Source organism: Triturus cristatus, chromosome 4_1 (assembly GCF_964204655.1).
Source record: "Triturus cristatus chromosome 4_1, aTriCri1.1, whole genome shotgun sequence".
NCBI lineage: Eukaryota > Metazoa > Chordata > Amphibia > Caudata > Salamandridae > Triturus > Triturus cristatus.
In genome coordinates this window covers 685,726,706-685,753,284 of record NC_140585.1, presented here as the reverse complement: position 1 = coordinate 685,753,284, position 26,579 = coordinate 685,726,706, and the positions used below count along the sequence as shown (strand labels likewise).

Sequence of the window (26,579 nt, the reverse complement as noted above, 5' to 3'; positions counted from 1 at the left end):
GTTTTATCAGCCATCTTGCCAGCAATTACCCCCATCCCACCAACCACTTTATGTGCCTGTCTTTGCATTTGCCTTTGATGAACCTTCTGGCGAGTGATGTTGATTCCCAACATTCCTGCAGTAGAAGACGTTACGTCGCGTACTTTTTGACTCTCAATTGCATTCCCGGCTTTACCCTCTTTTCCACCATTAGTCCGTCAAAAATGTCGTATTTGCAGCCGAATGGTTTGTATGAAGGGCAAGGTTTAAAAACAAGGGATTTATGATGTTCAGTAATCTGTTTACCAACAATCATTTCCTGTGCAAGTTTGAGAGTACCTCTATGAGAAAGTGCCTTCTAGACCTCATCTTTCTTAGAAGATTTAATTCTACCTAATAATCAAGCATTGGCAAAGCCAATAGGTGTCGCCTATGCAAGCACTGTTGTTTTTGTCAATGCACTTTTGTCATGTTATAGCGCTGCTGTACATCATGGCTGAAAGTAAAGAAGATAAAGTGCATTGACGTGGTCAGCAGTGGCCGCTTCATAGCGCTTTTTTCCTTTACTTCCAGCCATATCGTACAGCAGTCGCTCTGCTGTACAACATGGCTAAACAAAACACAGATAAAGCTCATAGTTCTTGCAAAGGCGAGACTTTTATTGGCTTTGACAATGCTTGTTAGCAAAGGCCTTTCCCTCTCATCAAATACCTTTTCTCTCAAGTTGCCCCGTTGCTTAGTGGTCCCAACACAGCATGCGGTACATTCCTCCCCCCCTCACCATGCCTCCGCCTTCAGTTATCAGAGTAGGCGCATTCCAGACTCCGCCTTTTTAGTAGAAATAGGAGTCTCTGGAGGGGTTCTCCTGCCTTGCTCCTTCTTCACCACGGCCCGCACCTTTAATCAGGGCCGGCTTATGCTTAAGTGGCTGCCGATGCGACAATCTTTTTTAACCCTCCACCCACATGTGGCCTCTTTCTTGGATTCCCTTGCTACCACCCAGCAAAAGTTACCCTCATCTCTCCATAGCCTCTCTCTCAAATACATTTCACTATTTTTAAGTGCTGGTCAGGGCCGTCTCTAGGGCGGTGCGATCGGTGCCACCGCACCTGTACGGTGACTTGGGGTGGGGGTGTCATTTTTGCAAGTATATTATCATTTTGAAAGCACCTGCTACTGCGTTCCTGGCCTCCAGCACTTTTCAGGCATCAATACAAATGTCAAGATAGGTTCGGTAATTAATCGTCTTCCTGGAAAGAGACCAGAGGTTTCTCTAGTGGAAGTTTTGACTCATCCTAAGGTAGCGCAGAGGGTTAAAATGCCTGCTGCTAAGAACTTGTACCATGCAGATAACAAAGTGCATATAATGTAAATAGGTCAGTGGGTCACTGCTTCTGTAAGAGAGCTCCTTTTGTTACTTGTGGTTTATAAGTCAAAATCCTGATATAGAACATTGAGCTATTAACTGTCATCAAAGAGCTGCAAGCAAACTACAAGGTATATGTTCGAGCTATATGTTTTTTTGCACAGTCTTTTCATTATCCTAATCTTGCCAAAAAGGCTCATTTGGGTATAGAACAATTCTTATTATTAAAGAGAACCCCTAACAATGATATGTTTTAAATTCTGAATTTGTTGTTTTCCAGAATAAGGACTCTTAAACTATATTGCCTCCAGTATCGATCATATGTCACTCCTACACCTTGTAGTCCTGTCTGATGTAACATTTCCTATACACTAATTTACACACACATGATTGTGTCTGTGCCATGTGTGTGATGTAAAGTGCTCCGACACCTTACACTGGTATGGATGGTGCTATAAAACTAAATGAATCTGAGAGACCATGGTTATGGAGGCTTGAGGGGCACAGTTAAAGGGTGCTACTGAGGGTATCCCTAGCAGAGGTGGTTATTGGGGTGAGGTGGGGGGTGCCAACAAACATTGTTGTACAGGGCGCCACCAGTGTTAAAGCTGGCCCTGGTGATGGTAAAGGCTGGCTTTATCTACCCACTCAGTTACCCACATAAAATACAGACCTGTTCTTTGCAGCAGGCATATTCACCATCTGTGCTACTTTATGGCGAGCCAAAACAGCCTCAAGCCAAAACTCCGATCTCTCTCTCTAGCAGGAACAATAATTACAAGAGTTATCATGACATTTGTATTGCTGCCTGAAAGCTGAACTCACGAGGAACTCTGCAGCAAATGCTTATAAATTTGACTTACTGTTAAACACATCGCCCATGCTCTGGGGCCTTAAGATGGTGCTTCCTTCCACTGTAGTGACATAAAATATTCCATCCTTTGTCACAAACCCACCTAGATACATTCATCAAACCTGTGCAATAAAAGCTCCTTCTACTGTGAATAATCCTAAACCGACGTTTATGTTGAGTGGCCTCGTAATCCCTAGCAATATTTCAGTGAAAGAAGTTTTTTTTTAGTGCAGATTTATATAGCGCGATCTCGACCATAAGGTATTGGAGCGCTTTACATGAGCACCGGTTACGTTACACTAGGAGACATTCTTCTTTTTTTTTTTTTTTTTTTTTTTGGTAGTCACGGGGAGATAAAGGGATTTGCCCAGAATCACAGGATGTGGAGTCGACCCCGAGGCTCTAACCTTGGTTTCCCAGCTCCAAAGTCGGCAGTCTAGCTGTCAGACCACATCCTCTTTGCTTGTGTGCAAATAATCCCGGAGTGATGGTATATTTCCAAATGCATTTTTGTATGTCTTTTATTCTGAAGTTTTAACTGGAAAATGGGCCGGTTGGGAGAGGGATAAAGCCATGTGGCCGACGAGGAGAAGCACACATACGATCCAGAAATACTAGGGGCACAAAGTATCGCACAGGGGAGTGAGCAGTTAGACATGGGAGAGTGGGTGCATTAAGTGGGAGCAAACAGGTGGAGAACGGTAAAGTGGAGCACTGGGGTGCAGAGTAGCACACGGTGCTTTAGATTGATTTGACAGAGAGAGATTGGTGGAGGGACGCTTATAAGGAAGATCACTGCAAAACATGCAACATCCTCTGAGCAAAACACGTCATCTCCCCATGCCAAAAAACATGAATGTGAGCCTGTATCATTGGTGCTCATGTAAAGTGCTTCAATATTTTAGGGTCAAGTTTACGCTCAACGATAAAATGCCCCAAAAAAGAAAGATTAGTACCTCTATCACAGTGCGAGCAGTGGCGGGAGACAAATTAGGAGAAATTAATATGTAGGGGAGAAGAATGTAGCCTTATGGCTACAGCGGTCGACCTCGCAGCTGGGGAACCGGGTTCGAGTCTCTGCAACGACAGTCAACATCCTGTGATTCAGGGCATATCACTTAATCTCCCCGTGCCTAACAAAAATGAATGTGTCCATCTGTAACGAGACTTGTGTTCATGTAAAGCGCTCTGATACCCGATGTCTCGGGTCTAGTTCGCACTATATAAAACTCTAAAAAATAAATGTACTCCGTCCATGCGCCTTTGAAGAAAAGCAAGTGACGCAGGAAGTGACACCTGCAATTTAGAAGGCAGTAAAGAAGAGTGATAATGATGACAAAGAATGATAAGTAATAGACTGGCTAAAAACCTCTTTTTATAGTTTTTGTTTTTTTTCTTTAATTATTAAACTCAATGTGGTAGCGCAACCCGTGTGGGCCTTCCTAACAGAAAACTTGTGCTGTTGAAAGCTACCTTGAATGAGACTGCAAGGCTCATCACTGGCTCAAAAAAAAGCGTTCTCATTACCCCGACCTTCAATCGTTGAAATGGCTACCCTTTGAGGTGACCCACAAAGCGCTACACCACAACGCCCCTTCTTACCTGTCCAAGAAACTGACCCTATCTGGCGGAAACAGACCTTCTAGAAGTGCAACCCTTCCACTTTCATCTTCTGGATAGAAGTTAACAGCTACTAGCTAATAGAATCCGCTCACACTGAGGTTACACCACCCTCTCCTCAATCGCGACGCCTACCTGCCTGTGTGACGTTCTATTTTTCCACACATCTGTCCACATCATAGAGTTCCAAACTGTTTCTCCTCTCCCAAACTATTTGCATCGTCCCGACACCTACCGTACTCCACCCATGCTAGGATTTATGAAGGTATAAAGATTCCTCTCTCTTCTACTTGCTTGTGTATCTATACCAATATGTATACATTTATTTTAATGTATATCATTTTTCATTTGTATAATAACTACCTCTTGTTATAGTTGTTAAGCGCTCTGTCACCTTCAGGGTCATGTTCACGCTATTTAAAACTCTGAAAATAAATCTTCAGAAGACTACTCAAGAGTTGGGTCTTCCACACATATCCACCATACTCAAACATAAATGTACAGCATGTCCTTGTGTATATAACCATTTGGATTTTATGTCTGTATCTAGATATGTGTATTCCTTTGTGTAAATGTGCATAATAATTATGTTTATAAATATATAGATATTTGTTAGGTCTGTACATATTACCTATGGTTATATTATTCTGTGTTTAACTTGTATATATGTCACTGCAATAAAAAGAACAATTTAGTCCTAACTATTTATCTACAACTGCTTCACTATTAAATTATTAAAAGGAAAAAAAGTATAAAAACAAATAAATTAGATAAAATTACAGCAACACTTGAAAGTCTTAGTTTATTAAATACAACTTAAATATATTCCCTTCCTTATTCATATATGCCTTCCATGTATCTTTTTATATTTATTACTTTACACTTAATTACGCATCTCAAATGCACCACCATGTATCTCACTCTATACCTCTCTCAATATTTCATCTACCTCCACTCCGACTCATCCCAAACCCCATTCTACTTCTATGATCCCCAGAATAATCCTTTTTAGACTCTTCTTTCCTCTACTGCTCCTTGAATCATCACAAACCTCTTTTACTATTCAGGTCTCCCAAATAAGCCTTTCTAAACCCCTCCCTATCCTTCCTAGAGTCATACGATACCTCATCTTTCTTCCTAATCTACTTCTAGAGACCCCCCCCCACCCATCTCTCCTTTATTTAACCCAAACCTCCTCCTACTGCTATGATCTCCAAATAAACGCTCTCTACCCCATTTTCTCTTCTATCCCACTGTTCAAATTATTTTAATATTTCCCTATACTAATTCACGACTAATCCTTTTTGTGTTCCGGAGTAGGGGGCTACTCGCTGACAAGCGCTTCGACACCTCGTCAGGGGTAGTAAGCGCTATATAACTACAATTACAATAGATCAGCACCATAGCGACAGCACAAGCTCACTACCTGCAGGCGAGGCCTCAAAAGTAAACATATTGTGCAATCCTTTGTGTATTTTAATTATGGAGATTGATAAAAACGTAGTGGCTAACCTTTTCTCCATATCTTTACCCAACAGGTTACTTTAGGCCATGAACTAGGATCTGGTGCCCCCTGCCTCAAATGCAAGGATAAATGTGAAGGCTTTGAGCTTCATTTTTGGAGGTTTGTACTTACCTTTCAGTCTGTGTTTAATCTTTCTTTACACAGTAAGGGAAAGATTTGTTCGTTTTCTTTTTCAGAAAATGTTTTGGGAGAGAATGAATTTCAAAATTAATCAAGATGTTCTTTTAAGCAAATATTTGTGAAAGCTAATGCTCGATTTTCCAGAAGACAATGTGGACCGATACCATAAAAGAGCGTCCTTTTGCAATCGTCAATGTACCATGCAAATATTGCATGTATATATATGCACTTAAATGTTTCCTTATGAAACCTGAGAACTGGTCCTTGTGTAACAGCAATATGGCTTTTATACAGTACCTTCCATTTTCTCCTAGGAGGAAACCATGTTTATTTGCCTTTTGGTTATGTTGAAAATCGTGTGTAATTGTCCATCTTCTCAGGTCTTCACTACAGAAAGTTATAGCTGTCTGTTGGCCAAACCTATTGTTTCTAATACATTACCTATACTGGGAGTAAGCTTTTGGTCAGCCACTTAGTCATGGTTGGATGGCTTTGGTGTCTGACTCCCTTCCCTGCTCCTGATTTGATGAGTATTCTAGTTTGTGTCCACTCTGGAGCATTTATTACTCACAGTATGTCTCACAGTGCTCTGATTGGATGGGATATCCTTCGACTGTTTAAGTCTAAGCTTTCTTTGTAGTGCGTTTGAGAGACTATTTTCTGTCCCTCTGTTTCCCTGCTCCCAGTAGTGTCTTGCAAATTAACAATGACTGAAACCCTTTGGCTCCTGATTAACTCCGTAGAGCTATGACGTATTGGATAGTGTATTGCATTGAAGTTTGCTTTAGATTGTTGAGCTTGCAGTTACATGCAGAAGAATGAAAACGTGTGATATCAAGCTTTGTTTGTAGTATAGTCTTTTAAGGGTGCACCAGCTGGGACGATGCTACAAATGGCGACTAGATGGGGGATATGTAACCCAAAGATTGACAGTGCTCTCTCAGAGAGATTACTGTGGTCCACGCAAACTGCTTGTGCTTGCCACTATTGCTTGGATATGAATGTAACTTAAAAAAATTAAAAGACAGGAGGCATTTGGCAATTCAATGCAGGTTCTGGGAGAGCAGCAACAGAGTTGTGTCTGAAGACTGTCTCGGTATACAGTTCTATAAGTACAATAAACCAATTACACTTTCTTCTAGAGCACGTAAATCTGGACCTAGTCATGTACCATAAATTCAACCATCTGATAAGGGGCACCTGTGGCTCTCGACTTTGTGGAGACCCAATATGGGCCAGTGTGTATGTGTCCAGATGTCTGGCATGGGGAGCGCGTGATCGCTGCGTGTAGTGTGCATGCTGTGTTCTGATTGGTTGAGTGTTCCTAACTACATTTGGCATCTGACTTTGTGGTATTTTGGGAACGCGTACTCCTTTGGCCAAACATGTTTTATTGAGGGCAATCTCCTCTGACCTTTTGTGATGGAGCTGCCTATCTGTGGGATTGATCTGGTTTTTCCCTTTTCTTGCACTTGACTTTACGCTAAGTGTAACCCCACCTTTAACCTATCAATTGGTCGGCTTGGATTTGTGTTGCATGGCCAGTCAGACCACTTATCTATGACTCTGGGTTGTATGGGTTCATCTAGGGTGGATTTGACAGCAATGTTAAACGTTCGTTATAACGTTTGCATATAACATTGTGTTCATTGATATTGCATTTACTGACATTCTCATTATTATGCGTACATTTGTCATGGTGTACATTGACATAGTGTTTAACTGTATTGACATTATGTATACATATATTGTGGCGTATTCAACTAAATTAACACCACATGAACCGTCGTCGAAGTGCAGAATTGATGCTGAATGCATGTGGAGTCAAAATACAGTACCAGCTGCTGTGAAGCAGTTGATAACAAAAACATTTACAGAGATTCTAAATGTTGTTGGTCGAGAAACTGTTGGTCTAGCCATACATAATGGTACCATGCTACTATGCAATATAAAGCCATACTTAGGACAGAGTAATAACGCTGCAATTGTAAGTGCTGGGAGGCAGAGATCAACCAGGTGTAAGCAAGATGCCAGAAGCAAAGTGACTTGTATGCAAGAAATGATTGTCTGCTTACCATAAGTAATTAAAGAGAGTCTTCATACCGTAGGACAGGACAAAGAAGCCCTATGAGAAGTGCCAATGGTTGTGCTTGCGGAGCCGTTCGTACCTGAAGAGGCGAGCCACTAAAGCCGCTAAGTGGGGCTCAGAACAGCTCCACAGTTCTTTGAAGAGTGCAAGTCAGTGAGGGGTTCGGAATAGTGGCAGGTTGTTGTTCCAATGGAGACCAAGAAGAAAATCACATTTCCAGTTATCATTTCCAGTTATCATCAAGGGTGATCCAGAGGCCAGTACATCACAAGATCTAAGCGAGAATGAGCTTGAAACCATGGCCGAAAGACCACCACATCGCCCATCATTTTGTTCCACACTGGTCTACAACACTGCCGCTTTCTTGAAACCACCACCAGCATCATCATATGAAATGCCAAAAAGCTAAATATTGGTGACCGATGGACTGCATGGATAGAGAAATTTGAAGATTTCATTGATGCACTTGAAGAGACTGATAAAGAGATGTTCCAATACCTCAAATCTTGCTGGTGATATCGTAAAGGAAGTCATAAAGAAAATACCCCAAATTGATGAAGAAATCACACACCGTCAGATTTAAAAAACCTTGTATCTCAAATTTAATACAATGCTCAATGATGATTTCAAAAGAAACCATCAATTAATTTGTTGAAAGACTTGACACATTTATCAAACACTGTAAGTTCAATTAATTTAATGATGAAGAAGCCACACGTCTCTGGGTCATTGATGGATGATTCATTCAGATGGAGAATGCTGAGAGAAACTCTGAGTTTGGAATGAGTGTTAACGGCTGCGAGAGCTGAAGAGCTCGTTGATAGACAAGCTTCTGGCATGAGTGTAAAAAGTACGTCCAGGCAAAAGACTGAAGGGTGTTGCATACATGTAACAGCAAGTTATGTTTTAGATGTGGATTTTCATTTCCACACAAAGACAAATGTCCTGCCAATGGGCACATATGTAAGGGCTGTGGGAAGGACAACCATTTTGTGACAGTGTGCAAAGCAAAGGGAAAAACAAGTATGTCATGGCACGAAGACAAAATGGCTGCCGGAACGTTCTAGAGACAATGTTCGCACACCCACAAGGCCCTGCGGAGACAAAACGACACTGAATGAAGTTGGTTGTCATCTAAATTATTGTCACACTGTTCCTTCAGTGCTAGCCCTGATTGCCAAATTTCAGCATTTGATCAGCTAATGTGGGAAAACCCCAAGGATTGGGAGGCCACCAAGGCATTTGGGAGGGTGGGCCAGAAAAGAAGCCTTGTCCTCTTGGTTGTCTCATCATGTTCCTGCGAAGACTGTCTGAACTGCTGGTGTATGAGTCCTCCCTGTTGCTCCAGTCATCAGAAATCGAATTCCACTCATCAGTCCCTTGACGCCAGCCTTTTGCTTCCCTTTTACTCTTTTTCTGAGGTTGAGTCAGATCGTCATCTACTGTATAAGGGGATACTTTTTCATGTGAAAAACGGGTAATGTCTTCTTCAATTTGTTGATCTAGTATTTTTAGAGATTCTCTTCTGTCTTACTTGTGGTCCTATTTAACTCCTCCGGTTTCTTTCTGAACAGGGTAATCTGTAGAGTGCCCTTAATTTGATTTTCTAAAAGTTGGATCTCCACCATAAGTAAGTCTGCGGTCTCTTTATTGGTTGGACCAACCAATCCCTTGTGCACCACCAGGAGATAAGTGATCAATCTTTTTTTAAAGTTTTGTTGTCCAGAAAGAGTCTGGGAATATGAAAATATATACTCATTATGATGAAGCATGCCACCCTCGGGTAGGCGAGGTTTCCCGTCCTAAAGAAAGCATTCTTCCATACACAACAATGATAAACATTTCTTCCCCATCTTTGTTTCACTAGATGTACCTTTTGTGTGTGCTTGATTGTTTAGGGAGTGGCACACACTGGTTGGGTTTCTTTGGTCCCAAAAGACACCCTGTGTGATTTTGACATTGATAATATCACTGCAACATTTGCAATCAAATTATTGCTGAGAAAACTGAGCAAGGCAGGGCGGCTGTTATAGTTACCTTTGGACACGAGTTAACTATAACTGGTGAATTTCTGTGGGTTTTAGAGTTTATAATGTTACATTGTTACTGAACATTTCACCTAACAATAAAGTAACTTTATCCTTTGTTTTTTTTAGTGAAAACATATATATTTATTATGCTTATAGTGTATATAGATCACTGCATAGGTTATATGTAAGTTATTTGATTATATGCTTATCGGCCTCTGTTTTATTTTATCTATCACAATGTGTACATTTAATCACAACAATTGTATCTATAAGTGCTTCAATTTTGAAATATTGGAGAAAAATATAAAGTAAAAGTAAATTTGAATGAATAAACAAATGTGTTCAATTAAAACATCAACACTTAGCCCCTTCTGTGCCTATGACGAGCTGGACTAGTCATGGAGCACAGTCGCGCTGTGCCCATGACGAGTCCGGCTCGTCATGAGGCATTCCCTAGGGAATCCCTCTGGTGCGGGCACCAGAGGGATTCCCTTTCAACCAAAATAGCCTCGGGAGCTGGGGAAGAGCTTCCCCAGCTCCCGAGGCCCCCGCCCCCCCCCCCCCTTTCACTGTAATGACGATCGGCGCGCACGTCGCGCCGACTTCATTACAGTGAAAGTGAAACTGAAATGAGCCAAGAGGCTCATTTCAGGTTTCACTCTCTACATGCTCAGGGGGCTATCTCAGCCCCCTGAGCACGTACAAAGACGGGAGAGGTATCGTTGTAAAGGGGAGAATCTCCCCTTTCCAATGGTACCCCTCCCCAGTGGATCCCTGCTTGGGGATCGCCACAGGAGGGCGATCCCCAAGCAGGGATCCACCCACTAGACACCAGGGAGGGGGGAGCGGCCCCTTGGGCAAGGGCCTTTGCTCCCCCCATGTAAGTTTGGCCAAATTTAGTCTTTTTGCCCCCCCTGGGGAGAAGATGGGGGCATTAGCCCCCAATCTGCCCCCCCGGGGGGGCAAAAAGCACACTGGACCCCAGGGAAGTTTTTATAGCAATGAAAATAGGGATGGGGGCTGCCCAAAACGGGTAGGCCCATGCCCCCACCCCACCCCCCCAATTACTACAGTCTTTCTGCCCCCCCCGGGGGGCAGATGGGGCATTGGCCCCTAATCTGCCCCTTCGGGGGGGCAGAAAGCCCACTAACAACCAGGGATTTATTTCTACTTTTTTTTTAGGGTGGGGGCTGCCCGCAAGGGGCACGCCAATGCCCCCACCCACCCGCCACCATTACAGCCTTTCTGCCCCCCCCCCCCCCGGGGGGCAGATGGGGCATCGGCCCCCAATCTGCCCCCCCGGGGGGGGCAGAAAGCCCACTAGACCCCAGGGAAGTTTTTTAGCAATAAAAAATAGGGGTGGGGGCTGCCCAAAACGGGCAGGCCCATGCCCCCACCCCACCCCCCCCCCCCATTACTACAGTCTTTCTGCCCCCCCCCCGGGGGCAGATGGGGCATTGGCCCCTAATCTGCCCCTTCGGGGTGCAGAAAGCCCGCTAACAACCAGGGATTCGTTTCTACTTTATTTTTTAGGGTGGGGGCTGCCCACAAGGGGCACGCCAATGCCCCCACCCACCCGCCACCATTACAGCCTTTCTGCCCCCCCCCCCCCCCGGGGGGCAGATGGGGCATCTGCCCCCAATCTGCCCCCCGGGGGGGCAGAAAGCCCACTAAATACCAGGGATTACTTTATAGTTTTTTTTTTAGGGTGGGGGCTGCCCGAAACGGGCACGCCAATGCCCCCAACCTCCCTCCCCACAAAAATGACAGTCTTTCTGCCCCCCAGGAGGCAGATGGGAGCTGTAGCCCCCAATCTGGCCCCCCTGGGGGGCGCAGAAAGGCCACTAGAAACCATGGATTTTTTTTGTTTTATTAGTGTTGGTGGTAGGGCTCCCCAAAATGGGCATGACAATCCCCCCACCCCACCCTCCGAGAAACTCCAGTCTTTCAGCCCCCCTGGGAGGGTAGTTGGCGGCAGCGGCCCCTGATCTGCCCCCTGGGGGGCAGAAAGCCCACTAGGCGCCAGCGAGTACGCAGGCTTTTTTTATGCGTGTCGGTGGGGGCTACCCAAAATGGTCATACCAATCCCCCCACCCCCTCAAAAAATAGCCACAGACCTAGCAAACCTGTACATTTTTTTTAAACTAGACACCGAGGGGAATCCAGGATGGGGTGATTTGACTGGCTCTCACCAGGTTCTGTTACCCAGAATCCATTGCAAACCTAAAAATGTGTCCAAAATAACAAATTTTCCTCACATTTCTGTGGTGGAAAGTTCTGGAAACTGCGTGGGTCCACAAAATTCCACCCACCCCGCGTTCCCCAAAGTCTTCCGAGAAAAATGGTACCTCACTTGTGTGGGTAGGCCTAGTGTCCGCGTCAGGCAAGGGCCCAAAAGCAATTGAGGAGACATCAAAATTACCTATCACAAAACAACCTGGTTTTGCAAAGGGGGTCCCATGAGTTTTTGGCCCCGGGCTTGGCGGCTATCTAGGGAAACCTACCAAACCCACACATTTCTGAAAACTAGACACGCGGGGGATTCCAGGGAGGTATGGCTTGCGTGGATCCCCCAACGTTTCCTTACCCAAAATGCCCTGCAAACCTCACTCGTGTGGGAGGCCCAAGTACCCGCGACAGGCAAGGGTCCAAACCGTAGTGCGCCTCAACAGGCAAGGGTCCTAAACGTAGTGCGCCTCACTACGTTTTGGGCCCTTGCCTGTCACGAGTGAGGCACCGTTTTTATCGGGAGACCCGGGGGAACGCTGGGTGGTAGGAAATTTGTGTCAGCCCGGTGATGCCTCCACTTTCCCACACAAAAATGTGTGAAAAAGGTGATGTTTTCAGCTAAATTTGAGGTTTGCATGGCATTCTGGGTAAGGAAACGTTGGGGGATCCACGCAAGCCATACCTCCCTGGAATCCCCCGGGTGTCTAGTTTTCAGAAATGTGTGGGTTTGGTAGGTTCCCCTAGGTGGCCGCTGAGCACCGGGCCAAAAACCCAGGTGACCACCCTTGCAAAACCAGGTTGTTTTGAGGTAGGCAATTTTCATGTCGCCTCAATACGTTTTGGGCCTTGCCAGTCGCGGGTACTTGGGCCTCCCACACGAGTGATGCACCGTTTTTATCGGGAGACCCAGGGGAACACTGGGTGGTAGGAAATTTGTGTCAGCCCGGTGATGCCTCAACTTTCCCACACAAAAATGTGTGAAAAATGTGATTTTTTTTTTTCAGCTAAAATTGAGGTTTGCAGGGGATTCTGGGTAAGGAAACGTTGGGGGGATCCACGCAAGCCATGCCTCCCTGGAAGCACACGGGTGTCTAGTTTTCAAAAATGTATAGGTTTGCTAGGTTTCCCAAGGTGCCCGCAGAGCTAGGGTTCAAAAACTACAGCTAGACATTTTGCCAAAAAAGGGTCATTTTTCACTGCGAAATTGAGGTGTGACCACGTTGCGTTTTGCGCCGTTTCCTGTCGCGGGCACTAGGCCGAACCACACAAGTGAGGTACCGTCTTTCTCGTAAGACTTTGGGGAACGCGGGGTGGGTGGAAATTTGTGGATCCACGCATATTCCGGAACTTTCCACCACAGAAATGTGGGGAAAATGTGGTTTTTTTGACAATTGTTTAGGTTTGCAAGGGATTCTGGGTAACAGACCCTGGTGGGAGGCAGTCAAGTCACCCCATCCTGGATTCCCCTGGGTGTCTAGTTTTCAAAAATGTATAGGTTTGCTAGGTTTCCCAAGGTGCCCGCAGAGCTAGGGTTCAAAAACTAGAGCTAGGCACTTTGCCAAAAAAGGGTACATTTTCACAGCAATATTGAGTTGTGACCACGTTGCGTTATGCGCCGTTTCCTGTCGCGGGCACTATGCCTACCCACACAAGTGAGGTACCTTTTTTATCTGGAGACTTAGGGTAATTCAGATTTGTAAAGGAACTGTTATCTATTGACTTTCGATGCATTTCTGCCTTCCAAATGAAAGACATGGTGTAAAAAAGAAGTCATTCTAAAAAATGACTGATAATTCTCATGCTAGTATGAGTATTCCCAATTTCAGAAATGTGCAAATATCTATTGTTTCTAAACTCTATATTTTGTTCCCATTTCAGAAATACATAGGTGTCTTTCATACCGATTTTTCCATGTACACATTTTTACAGAATAATTACTATATTCCCGGTACATAATAAAAAACCATTGCAAGTTGCTGCTCCGTTTTTGGCTCTGGGTTCGTCGGGTTCTTGGTGAACCTAAAAGTCCTATATATCCCCACAACCAGTAATGTCCAGCGGATGTAATGGTATATTGCTTTCAAAGAGCTGTCATAATTAGACGAAGTTACAGGTGAAAACGTTGACACAAAATGCTGTTTTTTTTCAACTAATTTTCAATTTATCCTATATTTAACTGTTAGTTTCTATAAGAAAACCTTGATGGATCTACACAAATGACCCCTTGCTGAATTCAGAATTTTGCCTTCTTTTTGAAAATGTATAGCTTTCCAGGATCCATTATTGCTTTTGTACCCATTTCAGCCATTAACTGGAAGGAGGTCAAAAGCACAAAAAATAGCAAAAATAGGCTATGTCCCAGAAAAATGCCAAAACTGTGTAAAACATTTTGGATTTCTGACAAAAGTCTGGTATCCCCGAAAAGCTGGGAAAATGGTGATTTCAACCCCACAAACCCTTTTTTGATAACATTTGCAGGGAAAAACCCAGATGCTTTCATTTGCAGCCCGTTTTTCCATTTTTCCGAAAAAAACCAAAATTTTGCTGTATTTTGGCTCATTTCTGTAACCCCTCTAGGAGAATCCACAAACCCTGAGTACCTTTAGAATCCCCATGATGTTGGAAGAAAAGGACGCAAATTTGGCGTGAATACCTTATGTGGTCAAAAAGTTACAGGGGCCTCAGCGCGCACTACCCCAAATAGCCAAAAAAGGGCGTGGCACAGTAGGGGAAAAGGCCTGGCAGCGAAAGGGTTAAAAGTCTGTGTTTCTAAATATTTATCCATGCATATGAGACTTTATATAAAACAATTTTATATCTCTTTATTATTTTTTTATTTACATGTATGCATTTTTATATAGTTATGTATCTATATATTTACTTCTTTACTCCCATTGTAGGAAAAAGAATCGCCAACTCTCTCCAATTCATTACTTTCTTATCCTATATCTCTTTTAATATATCCTCTACCTCCACTCTGACTGATTCCAAACCTCATTTTACCACTATGATCTCCCATAAAACAGTTCTAGACTCTTCCTTCCTTTTATCCTATTCAATCTAACAGACTCCCATGTCCTCCGCTCCAATTAACAATTGTTATTTCTTTTGTACTAATCCACCACAGGTTCCAGAGTAGTGTGGAACTCACCAAAAAGTGCTTCAACTCCTCGGGGGTAGTAAGCGCTATATAAATGTAGTTAGAATGACAGTACAATTCAGTTTCTTCAATGACTGCCTTGCAAGTAAAATGATCTCAACTGTGTGTACAGGAGTGATTTTCACTGTGTCCACTAGATGGTGGTTTAACTCTCATAGACACTAATCATGAAGTTATTTAAACAGCCAAAGTGGGTGAAACTAGTGGGTACATATTTAACCAAGATGAGATGATGAGGAGCGTATTCACTGAGGAGCACTTATGAACATTGTACAACTAGCCATGTATGGGCCAGATGTACAAAGCATTTTTTGGCCGAAAATGGTCAGATTCAGAGTTTGCGACTGCAAAAATGTTTTTTTACTATGTACTATTGTTAGGATCGGGTAGCTTTTTAAAAAATGGGTTTAGAAATGGATAAGGAATCCCTTTTTAAAACTGTTGTGTTGTAGGTATCCCAGCCAAATACTGATTGATATCCTTCTGTCCATAGTTTACTGGTCGTGTGCCACTGAAATTTTGCAGAAGTTGGGGTGTTGACCCATTCTCAAAAGAGGAGGATTCCCCTTGGGACCCTTTCCCCTTAGTGAATATAAAAAAAGGTGTAAGTAGAAAGTGGGCCAAAGGAATACTGCCAACTCCCAAGCGACCAAAAAACGTAACTCTTTCTACTTTATGTGCAGACATGCTTCCTTTAAGGCAAATACCTGGTATTTAAAAGGTTTACTTTGGTGAAAGGCCAACACAGACCTGGAGATCCGCTGACCCCAGCAGGCCGTCATCCCTGTGATGATCTCCAATCACAGTGAGTCGCAATTTGTGATCTACCACATGTATGTTAATGAGAGAGGCCAGATAGCGACCCTCTCCGAAGCTGAATTTTCCAATCAAACATATTTGAACATAAGTTGGCTCGAAAAATGATTTAATGATGGCAAAAGTACTGGTTGCAAGTTGCGACCTGTATTTTGCGAGCAGTAAATAGTACACCTGGGGGCATATGTATCAACATCTCCATTTGCATTTCTCAAATAGCGATTTTTTGAGAATCGCTATTTGAGAATTGCAAAACGGGATGTATCTAAAAATTCGCACATTTTGCGAATTCTTAAAATTCTTTAATTGCGATTAGCAAATAGCGAAATCGCAATTAAGGAATACCTTCCCATTCATTCCTATGGGCCAGGAGGCTCATAGCAATGAATGGGAAGTCCTTCTCAATTTGCGATTCGCTATTTGCTAATCGCAAATTGAGAATATTTTCAAAGGTGCAAGGGTGTCATGATGACACCCTGATGCACCCCTGAAATCAGCATATGGCGCACATACATGCCCTAAGGGCATGTATGTGCGCCACATGGCACTTTGAAACATGCCAAAAAGTGCATTTTTCAAAGAAATCGCAAATTACCACCAACTTGAAGTTGGTGGTAATTTGCGATTTCTTAAGGAGAAATCGCACAACTTGGGTGCGTGTTACATTGCATTTAAGAAATCGCAATTTGCGATTTCTTAAATGCTTACGCAAACTTAAGAAATCGCTAAATTAGCGATTCCTTAAGAATGCGAGGCTGAAATGCCTCATACATCTCATTTTGCGATTTTGTATTCGCAAACGCTGTTTTTTTGCGATTCGCAGCGTTTGCGAATACAAAATCGTTTGATACATATGCCCCCTGGCTCCTAGTTCCGGGAGTATGCCTCCTTATAGGTGGCATCAAATTGTAAAAATCGGGGAAAAAAGCACCACATCCTATTTTTAAATGGCGCGTATTTAGTCGAGTATGTTTAACCAGCTCTCCACAGATTAAGGAAGGCGATATGTATCTCTTCTTTATTCACCTTAACCCAATATGCCTTACTTGCTCTGCCTAAGAGAATTGTGCAAAAGCGAAATGATAATATAAAAACATGCTTTACAAATTGTCGAGGAGAGGAGCATAAGCAGACCTCACTCTCCATGAAGCACTGGAACTTTGTGGGTAGCTAGTAATGAAGACAAGTGACTAGAACAGCTGTGTCTATTGTCTGGCTCAATAATATACCGTTAGGAAACTTAATGAGAAGAAATATGTGCATTGGCCTGTATTCTGCTTGCCACTGCCAGTGACATGCCTTGACATCTTTGCAAAAACATTCACTACAATATGTGTGCAAAATGTTCTGCTGCAGTGTCCTGATATGCCTGCATTTGTATGCCAGCAGATCTTGATCGAATTAGCATATTGCACTGAGAATTATTGTATGCGTATTTGACATTGCTCTGCCATGTTTTGCACTCAGTATTACATTGCGCCTTCCATGGCTGCACACGCATTACTTTCTGTTGAATGTATCCTAAACATCTCTGTAGATTGCTACTGTCTGTTCTTTTCCTACTCCCCACATGCAATATCGTGAGGAGGAAGGTGGCCGTCCATAGCTAAACCCAGGAAGCCAAGCTTGCCATTAGAGAACGCTTCCATGCTTAACTACCTACGATACTTTTAAATGCGCTCGGATTATCCGAGATAATCTCTTTTAAAATTTCCATGTTAAATATCTTATTTGAATTTTATTTTTGCTTTCCCTTGTTTTTAGGGCTGCCCGCAGACTTGCACTCATTCCAGCTTACCCGCATCATAAAATTGTTTGACCACCGCGTTTGGCAGGCCCTCTGTCCCGACTCGTGATTGGCGGCCATCTTGGATCGGGGAATCGCGCTCAGTGCTTGTTGTGGGGTTGGAGTGGTACAGGGTCACAAGGACACGAGACCACTATAAAAAGCAGGCAAATAGTGTACTCTGTCTTGCCATTAGAGAACGCTCCCATGCTTAACTACCTACGATACTTTTAAATGCGCTCGGATTATCCGAGATAATCCCTTTTAAAATTTCCATGTTAAATATCTTATTTGAATTTTATTTTTGCTTTCCCTTGTTTTTAGGGCTGCCCGCAGACTCGCACTCATTCCAGCTTACCCGCATCATAAAATTGTTTGACCACCGCGTTTGGCGGGCCCTCTGTCCCGACTCGTGATTGGCGGCCATCTTGGATCGGGGAATCGCGCTCAGTGCTTGTTGTGGGGTTGGAGTGGTACAGGGTCACAAGGACACGAGACCACTATAAAAGCTGCCACGCTACGCGCAGCGGATACGCGCTGCGGGACGCCGGACTTCCGCCGGAGTTTCGCCAGAGTTTAGCCCGTCTGCGCCCGTCCGCGTCAGTACGGGTCCAGGGGCCACTCACTTATTCCGCTTCAAACATGACAGTTAGCCACTCTCTGGCAGGATGCGGTTCATACACAGGTGAGGCACTTTATAATTTGCGCCCCCCTTCCTATGCTAATTGCATCCCTTACATATTACCGACCCATAATTTTAAATGTTCTGGTGGCAATTTTAACACAGGTAAAATGACTCGCTGCAAAGCGCTGACTCGCACACGTACCCGTGGAAACCGACGTGCTGCTAAAATTCTACCCGCTGGTCCTCCGCTCTATTTTTGGAGTATTAATTGTAGGTCCTTGTCTAAACATAAATACCATATGTATGATTTCATTATGGATGAGAGGCCGGATGCAATATTTTGTACGGAAACATGGCTTCAGGACAGTTCTGGTCCGGATGTTGCCATTGCTGTTCCGAGTAATTATACTATAGTGAGACAAGATCGACTCTCCGGAATGGGAGGAGGCATCGCGATAATCTGTAAATCTCGTTATGTGTGTAAGCTTGAAACCTTTCCCCTACCTGGTTGTGAAGCTGCTTTATTTCAACTGGCAATTAATTTCCAATTTACCTTTTCAGGTCTTTTGGTTTACCGCCCCCCCGGCAACGCGAGTACTTGGACGTCGTCTTTTGCCGAATCCATAGCTCCTTTGCCTCTTAAAGCAGCAAATTTTACTATTTTAGGTGATCTCAATTTACACCTTGAAGATCCCCATTGTACTCTTAGTACACACTTTTTAAATGATCTTGAAGCCCTGAATTTATTACTTCGGAACTCTGGACCCACTCATTCTGCCGGTCATTTGTTGGACCCTATCCTTTCAAATTTGCATCTTGATTGTTCACGGAGTGCCCGTCCGTTAGAGTGGTCTGACCACTCCGCGGTTCATTTTTCCCTGTCTCTTCTCAAGAGTCCAGTCATGGGTAGCCGTGGTGGGAATGAACTGATTCATCAGTGGGGAAGGCTGGACATTGTAGAGTTCAATCAGTATCTCTCCAAAACTTGTCCTGACACGGATGTTTCTGCTTCAGAGCTTAATACGGCAATATCTCACTGGCTCACGAGTGCTATAACTACTTTACTGCCTTTAACACCTAAGCGCACCAGATTACATCATCCTCCTGCACCTTGGTTCTCGGAAGACCTGAAAATCCTAAGAGCCAAGTGCAAGGTGCTTGAAAGGAAATGGAGGCATTTCTATTCTGCGTCTTCTAAAGCGGAATATAAAGAAGCCCTTAAAGGGTACCATTCCCAATGTAAAAAAGCAAGGGCTTCTTACACTGTGAGTACAGTGACGCAAGCCCAGAATTGCCCACGCACTCTTTTCTCTGTAGTAAAAAAGCTAACAGGAGCTGATGCTGCCCCAATCCCTCCAGCTCTGGAGGAAGATCAATGTATAGCCATCGCTGAGTTTTTCGTGGCCAAGGTTGAGCGTATATATGATTCTATGAGTTCTCCCTTGACCGCAACGGACTCTCACCAGATGCAACCGAACGCGTCTGAATTATCTTCTCCTCTGCTGAAGGTCACTAACTGGCAGCTGTTTGATGATATCTCCTTTTCTTCCTGTTTGAACAGTGTCAGATCTGGATCCCCTCGTGACCTGATTCCAGTAAGAGTTTTAAAGTCACTGGATCTTGAACCCCGTCGGGTCCTAATGAGTCTTCTTAATGCGTCCCTGTCTGAGTCTTATGTGCTACCAGAATGGAAGCACGCAATGGTTGTTCCCCTCCTAAAGAAAGCCGGTGCGGATACTTTGAACTTGTCCAACTTCAGACCCATATCTTTGTTGCCTTTTCTCTCAAAGGTACTGGAAAGACATATTAACTCTCAGTTAAATCAAATAGTGGAAAGCTCGGAATTTTTACACCCTTCTCAATCTGGCTTCCGAGCACACTATTCTACTGAGACTGCTCTCCTAGGGGTTACGGAGAGGTTGCGACACGGTATTGATCGAGGGGAAACATCTGCACTCATCCTATTGGATTTGAGTGCGGCCTTTGATACCGTGTCCCACACTATTCTCTTAAATTCCCTCCGGTCCCTTGGAGTGGATGGCCCTGCACTCGCCTGGATTGCCTCTTTTTTGAGTGAGCGCACCTTTCAGGTCTTTTCGGCGAAAGCCTCCTCAGCTATTCGTTCATCGGCATATGGCGTCCCCCAGGGGTCTATACTCAGTCCCCTACTATTCAACATCTATGTTAGACCCCTGGCTACTATCGCTGAGGACGCTGGGCTGACAATCTTTTCATATGCCGATGATACACAGATTGTCTTTTCCCTTTCCAGTAGTGAAGGCAATTGTGACTCTGTTCTAAAAAATGGACTTTCCCGCGTCGCCGAATGGATGCAAATGCATCTCCTAAAGTTGAATGGCGACAAGACGGAGGTCGTTATTTTGGGTAAGAACAAAGAGTTATGGGGCCCTCAGCACTGGCCAAGTAATATGGGACCCCTTCCACAACCGGTCTCTGTGGTCCGCAATCTTGGTTTTCTTATAGATGACAAGTTATCTATGAGACAGCAAGTTACCAAAGTTGCCTCCACCTGCTTTGCCATCTTAAGATGGCTGCAGAAAATTCTGTGGATGCTTCCCCATTCCACTCGGAGAACTGTCGTACAAGCGTTAGTTATATCTCGCCTTGATTACGGCAATGTTCTCTATCTTGGCGCCGATGTTTTTACCTTTCCGAAAAAAATTAAAGACCTTGCTTTATTAATTGTCTTCCTGCTGTTTTAATTGGTGTTGACATGGTAACTGTGTTCTCTCTTTCTTCTCTAGTCTATCCCTGGCGCCGGGAAACGCACTGCGGGTAGCTGTTGCGCATTATAAGTTCTATAAATAATAATAATAATAATAAGCTCGCTTTTAGTCTGCATTTGGCCAGTGGGTTCTGTCCCCCACGAGTTTCCCCAGTCACCAACATTCTTTTTAATAACTTAAACTCCTGCAGTTCTGGTTTGATGACACTCCTAAAGTAACCCTGATTTGTCCATCCCACTGAACAGGCTTTGGCTGCCAATAAGCTTCTACATTTGGAAACCAGCATTGGGAAAGTCAACAGTTCTGGATTTAAGGTGCAAATCTCTGGGATCTCCTGACTGGGCAAGAATAGGTGAGAGATACGGGCTGCTGACTTTGACGAAGGTTTGACAATAAGACAGCGTCCCCACATTGAGATCCATAAGGTATTGCGAACTTGCGATAACAGTGATTCGTATTTAGCTAAACCACAAGATTTCAGTTCACTACTCACAACCTAATACACCTTAGCAAGTGTATGTGCTTCACTGGTCCTGAAGAAAGCCTAGCTAATCAGCGCTGGAGGCTGAAACATGTAGACCAACAAAGTGATGTTTTGAGAGCAAGTAAAATCTCATTCGAAATCTAATCCTTATTCCTTTAAATCTTGCCCTACAACCCCACCAATAAAGAATTAGGTCAACCTAATATAGAGGGAGATCTTAGAGGCAATTTTAACTCTCACCACCTATTCTCTCACTGACACTGCTCAAAAAATCCCGCTCCGCTGTAATTCAGGTGTTGAAGCACACCTGGGAGGCACTTGGCATCCCAGGTGGGAACCCGATGATGAAGCATGCCACCAACTAGGTTGGTGGGTGAGGGTTCTTCTAATAAAAATAATGATTTCTCTGCAATCTTGTAGTTCTTTCTAAAGCAGTAATTGTAAGTACGGAACTGTTCCTCCTTTTGGTTCATTATCCTTATATATTGGGGACTAGGACAGACCGGGTTCAAAACCATTCCTCTCTGTGTTTTTGTGACTCCTAAAGTAAGCACTGATTTGTCCATCCCACTGAACAGGCTTTGCCTGCCAATAAGCTTCTGCATTTGGAAACCAGAATTGGGAAAGCCAACAGTCCTGGCTTTAAGGTGCTAATTACGAAAACGCATCCATGCACAAATGCTCACAGACCGTGACTTGTCTGTTTTCACAACTGTAGATCTGAAGTCATAGGTATTTACAACTGCACATTTAACATATCTCCGTAGCAGACATAATGTCATAGTGATGTACAGCAGAATATAAGACGTTATCGTTGCATGCAACAAATTTCGCACCATAGTTGCCAAAATTTGCAGATCTGACATCACTGTGCTTCTGACATTGCAACTGAGTGCTCCAGAACATACGATTGGTGAACTCAGATACACGATAAGCATGGCTGAATAGTGTTGTGTAGCAAAATGTGTTAAGCTCTTCCTGAAGTCACTCCCCTCCCGTAATTGCATCCCAGCGATAAGCTGAAAAGGTGTTAAGCTGCTTTAAGGAAAGAGCAAAGGATCTTTGGGAGCAGATGTCCTGCTGCATATGTCTGGCAGGAAGGCCATGCAGAAGTAGTTACAGGGCACCTGTTGATACCTAGGAATAAAAGGGAAGGAGGTGGAATTGAACAGACAAGGACTCCGCTGGTCGACTTTTAACTCTAGGCAAGGCTCTGGAGCAAGATCGCCTTCCATGAATGCCTGCCCGGTAGATAGTCTGGCTAAACTGACTGGCAAAAGTGACCTGGATATAGGTTTTGGTTGAGTGGGTCTGCTGGGAGGGAAAGAAATGTTCTCATTTCCATAAGCCAGACTCAGTGAGGGGTCTGGAAGCTCCACCGAATGGTCCTTGGGTCCTGCAGTCTTGGGATTTCCCCAAAGTAAGGTTTTCTGGAATTGTTTGCAGTAAAAAGACAGAATCTGTGAAAGATGGATAAACTGAACTCTGGGACTCTTCATAGGATTATCACCAAACTCTAGGAAATGGCACCTATAAGAAAGGCCCCCACCCCCACAGACACTTCAGAACACACCTGCACCTGGAGAGAGGGCCAGAAGAGGAAGAACCTACTGAGAACATCTGATTGCGGAGTGGACGTAGGCCTTCCCTTTAACCCAAGCTTTAGGAGTGCTTTTCAAGGGTTAGACCAGCTTGGTCCCCTGTGGTCTCAGAAACCTAAAGGACGAGGAGGACATCTTTAATGAAGATCCAGCGGACCAGAGGGAACTGGGACCTTTGGTGGAGCTGTGGCTGAAGAGAGTGGTTGAGTCACATTCCCACTGATATGTGTGCCCTGGTATCCTTAATATGTCACCTTCAGTTTGGAAACTTTTAGAGGGAAGACATTCAGCAATCTGAAACGTTTATGAGAGTGTGAATGTACCAGACTGTAAGGTAACTGACCTTGCATTCTTAACCTATGTGGGGCAGCAGAGTTGGGTTGTAACTTTTTTTCATTTTTGTTACAATGGTGTCCTCTGGTGGCCACTTCTAGGAGTTCACATATGCTGTTATTGACTTGAACACCACTATTGCTTGCCCCTTTTCCTTCAAAAACTCTCCTGATCCTCTAATCCAGTTTTTGTCATTTTTGTCTTGCTTTATTCATCGGGTTTATCTTTCTTTCACTAAATAGGTTTGGAAATTTTACTGTTTGGATTGTTGATTTAAATATTGTTTTAGTACTGCCTAAATTATTTAAGCACATTTCTCCTAAACAAAGCCTGCCGCTTCTGTGCCACAGCTAACACGTGTACGTGCAGATTCTTAACTTCAAACAGTTTTTACCTAACCTGGCACTAGATTGCTAACCGTATGTGAGTACATTCACTGCTCTTTCCCATTTAATAAGCCAGGATCCTACTAAATCGGAATGCGGATGACAAGAGAAACTGCTTAGTGCCAGGGAAGCCCTCTCCACATTTTCGTAGGTAAATGCAGAGTACAGAGGACCAGTTCCAAAGATGGAACAATAAGCATGGTTTCCTCTTGACAGTCAAGCGGTTATTAAAATTAGACATTTGACTATTGCACTGTGGTATTTCGAGTAAAATTGGGTTCATTAGAAAACTGTAGTGAATAACGTATTATTCACTGCCTTGGCATATATTCTTGTTCTGTTGCATAGTATTTGTTTTGCACAATGTGAATGTAAGACCTGTGCCCCTTCTGCCCTTAACAATTAGTTACACAATTCAGGAAGACTGTGTATGAGGTTGCCTTATCGCATTGGGCCCAGTAGCTCACGTTCGGGCAAATAGGAGATCCAAGTACGAAGACAAGCCAGAGGGTTCTAGAATCAAACCAATGAGCCTTGCTCAGGCAGCAAAACCTCTTTGCGTAAATAATACAAGAATTGTGTACAATTTATTAGGCGTCGATCAATGTATTGCACTTTTCAATCACAAAAGACACACATCTAAGTTTTCTACTATCACTCATTGTCTTATCTTTAAACATGCATGCTCGAGTCATAGATCAGTTAATGTTTTATATGGTTTGTCAGAATTGGCTCAGTTTGTCTTTGTGTTTATTTTGCTGAAAACTCATGTCTAATATCTAGGAAAGTCTGCAGAAATTGCAAGTGTGGCCAGGAAGAGCATGATGTTGTGTCAAACAACGAAGATGACCGCAAAGTGGGAAAGCTTTTTGAAGATACAAAATACACCGCCATGATCGGAAAACTGAAAACTGATGGGATCCCCACGTACAAGCGAAGCGTGATGATCCTAACCAACCCAGTGGCTGCCAAGAAAGACGTCTCCATAAAAACTGTCACCTACGAATGGGCTCCGCCGGTCCAGAACCAGACCTTGGTAGGAAATGCATCCTGCTGAATACTCTCGATGGTGGTGTGGGATGGGCATGTATGCCAGCTGTCTCCAAGGGATTTTTGTCATGTTCATTAATTACTTTTAAAAGCATCTCGGAGCAATTGATATTTAAATCCGAAGTTGAGTGTTAATTTTTCTTCATATTTTCTAATCTGTTTTTTTTTTTTTTAAATATTGGCTTATGGCAAGGAGGACTCGCTATCAGCTCCCAACACAGCCCTCCTTCTACGTCTATGTGGGAGTTGCCCATTAGACCTTTCTTTTAACATGGTTATGCTACTTTTTATGCTATTTTCGGTCTTATTCTTAAACCCTTATTCTTACTATTAACCTCCTGATCTTTTTCTTACCCATGTTTTTTGTGATGATTTCTTTCTATATCCCGCAATATAATTTCCGATGTAAACACACGCCACCGTGTTAGCTAGTCTTTAATACCTCCAGTGCTTTCTTCTCTGAATAAATAATGCAGTGCTGTCTTTTTTTTATGTTTGCCTGCTTATGGCCGAGATGAGTCGTGGCATAGAACTAGATGGGATTGTTTACTTGTTATCTGATGTTGGCTGTCTCGTTGTACAACACCAGGTTTGAGCTTTGAATGTTTTCCCCATGCTCTGGTTACCCCTGTGAACGCTGGCCTAAAGTCCGCATTCTTCTCAGTACTGAGATGTGTCCTGTTTCTAAGCACTCACAATTTTGGCAGGTCTACGGAGGGAATTGACTGTAAGGAGATGAACTGATAACCCTGGATAACAGAGTTTTCCCTAAAGTATTGGGTGGGGCCAGAGCTTTACCTGGGATGGAGAAAGTCAGTGTGTATCTGGGTAGGTGCATGGCCTATGTAATTAAAGGCGGGGCTTAACCTTCTGGATTCTGTGATCCCTGTAGTGTGCCACCGGCTGGTATTTTGATGCAAGGTTAGGTACATCATGTGAAATATAAATGGGAACTAAATAGCTGGTGCGAATTATCTTAACGGTTTTTATATTCAATGTTCAGAAATCGATCAGTGTTATTTGTCAACAGAGTTAAGGACATGAAGAGAGGGATCCGTTTCAATGTCCGTTTTTAATTACTAACGGGTCTGAGACCCGGAGGGACCCTACCCACTTAAACCCTTGGCTGGGGCTAGAACTGTAGCGTCCATGTTTGCCGACAGGCCGGTAGTAACTGAACTGTATGTCCTCCCAGTGCTAGCGTCGGACCCGCACAGCACCTCTGTGTAGCAGCGAGGCTGCATTCTGCAGTGTACTTAGCAGCCTCGCCGAGGCCATTGCATTAGAGACTGTCATTTGTCTTGTCAGCCGCAGGAAGACGTCAGATATTTCCAGGCTTCTGTTACTGTATATGGTAACAGCCCGTTGACTATGTTGAGAGTAAAAAAAACAAACGAAAACCGCACTGCAGTTTGTACTTGTGCCTGATGAACCAGAGCTCGAGATTTGAATAGAAATCTCTTCTTTCAATGCAGTATTGTCGAAAGATGAAGTGCTGCAGAAGGGCTGTGTGTGGCCCGCGGACTCAGTTGCACCTCAGCCGTGCGTGTTCCTAAACCGAGCCCTGAACAGCCGTGACTTTAGTGTGGAGGTGCGGTGAGGTCACTCGGGTGTACTCTTTCTGTTTGGGATGTGGGAATGACATTTCTGTGTTTCCGTTAATAGAAACACGCTCAAGTCATAAACCTCTCGAATGTCAGTGGCTGTTGGTTCAGTGACTGTTTGTTCTTTTGTACTAGAACACACGTTGTTACACTCTCCTGGCTTATTACACGGTTTG

The 26,579-nt window shown here is 43.8% G+C and overlaps 1 protein-coding gene across 1 annotated transcript in view; it reads left to right on the top strand.

The window, feature by feature from the left end:
* TES (testin LIM domain protein) overlaps nucleotides 1-26,579 on the top strand; it is a 181,994-nt gene that overhangs the window by 47,988 nt on the left and 107,427 nt on the right. The window contains exons 2-3 of the mRNA XM_085653156.1: nucleotides 5,357-5,442; nucleotides 24,533-24,785. Of these exons, the coding sequence (XP_085509282.1) occupies nucleotides 5,357-5,442; nucleotides 24,533-24,785 (339 nt within the window). The remainder of the gene's footprint in view (nucleotides 1-5,356; nucleotides 5,443-24,532; nucleotides 24,786-26,579) is intronic.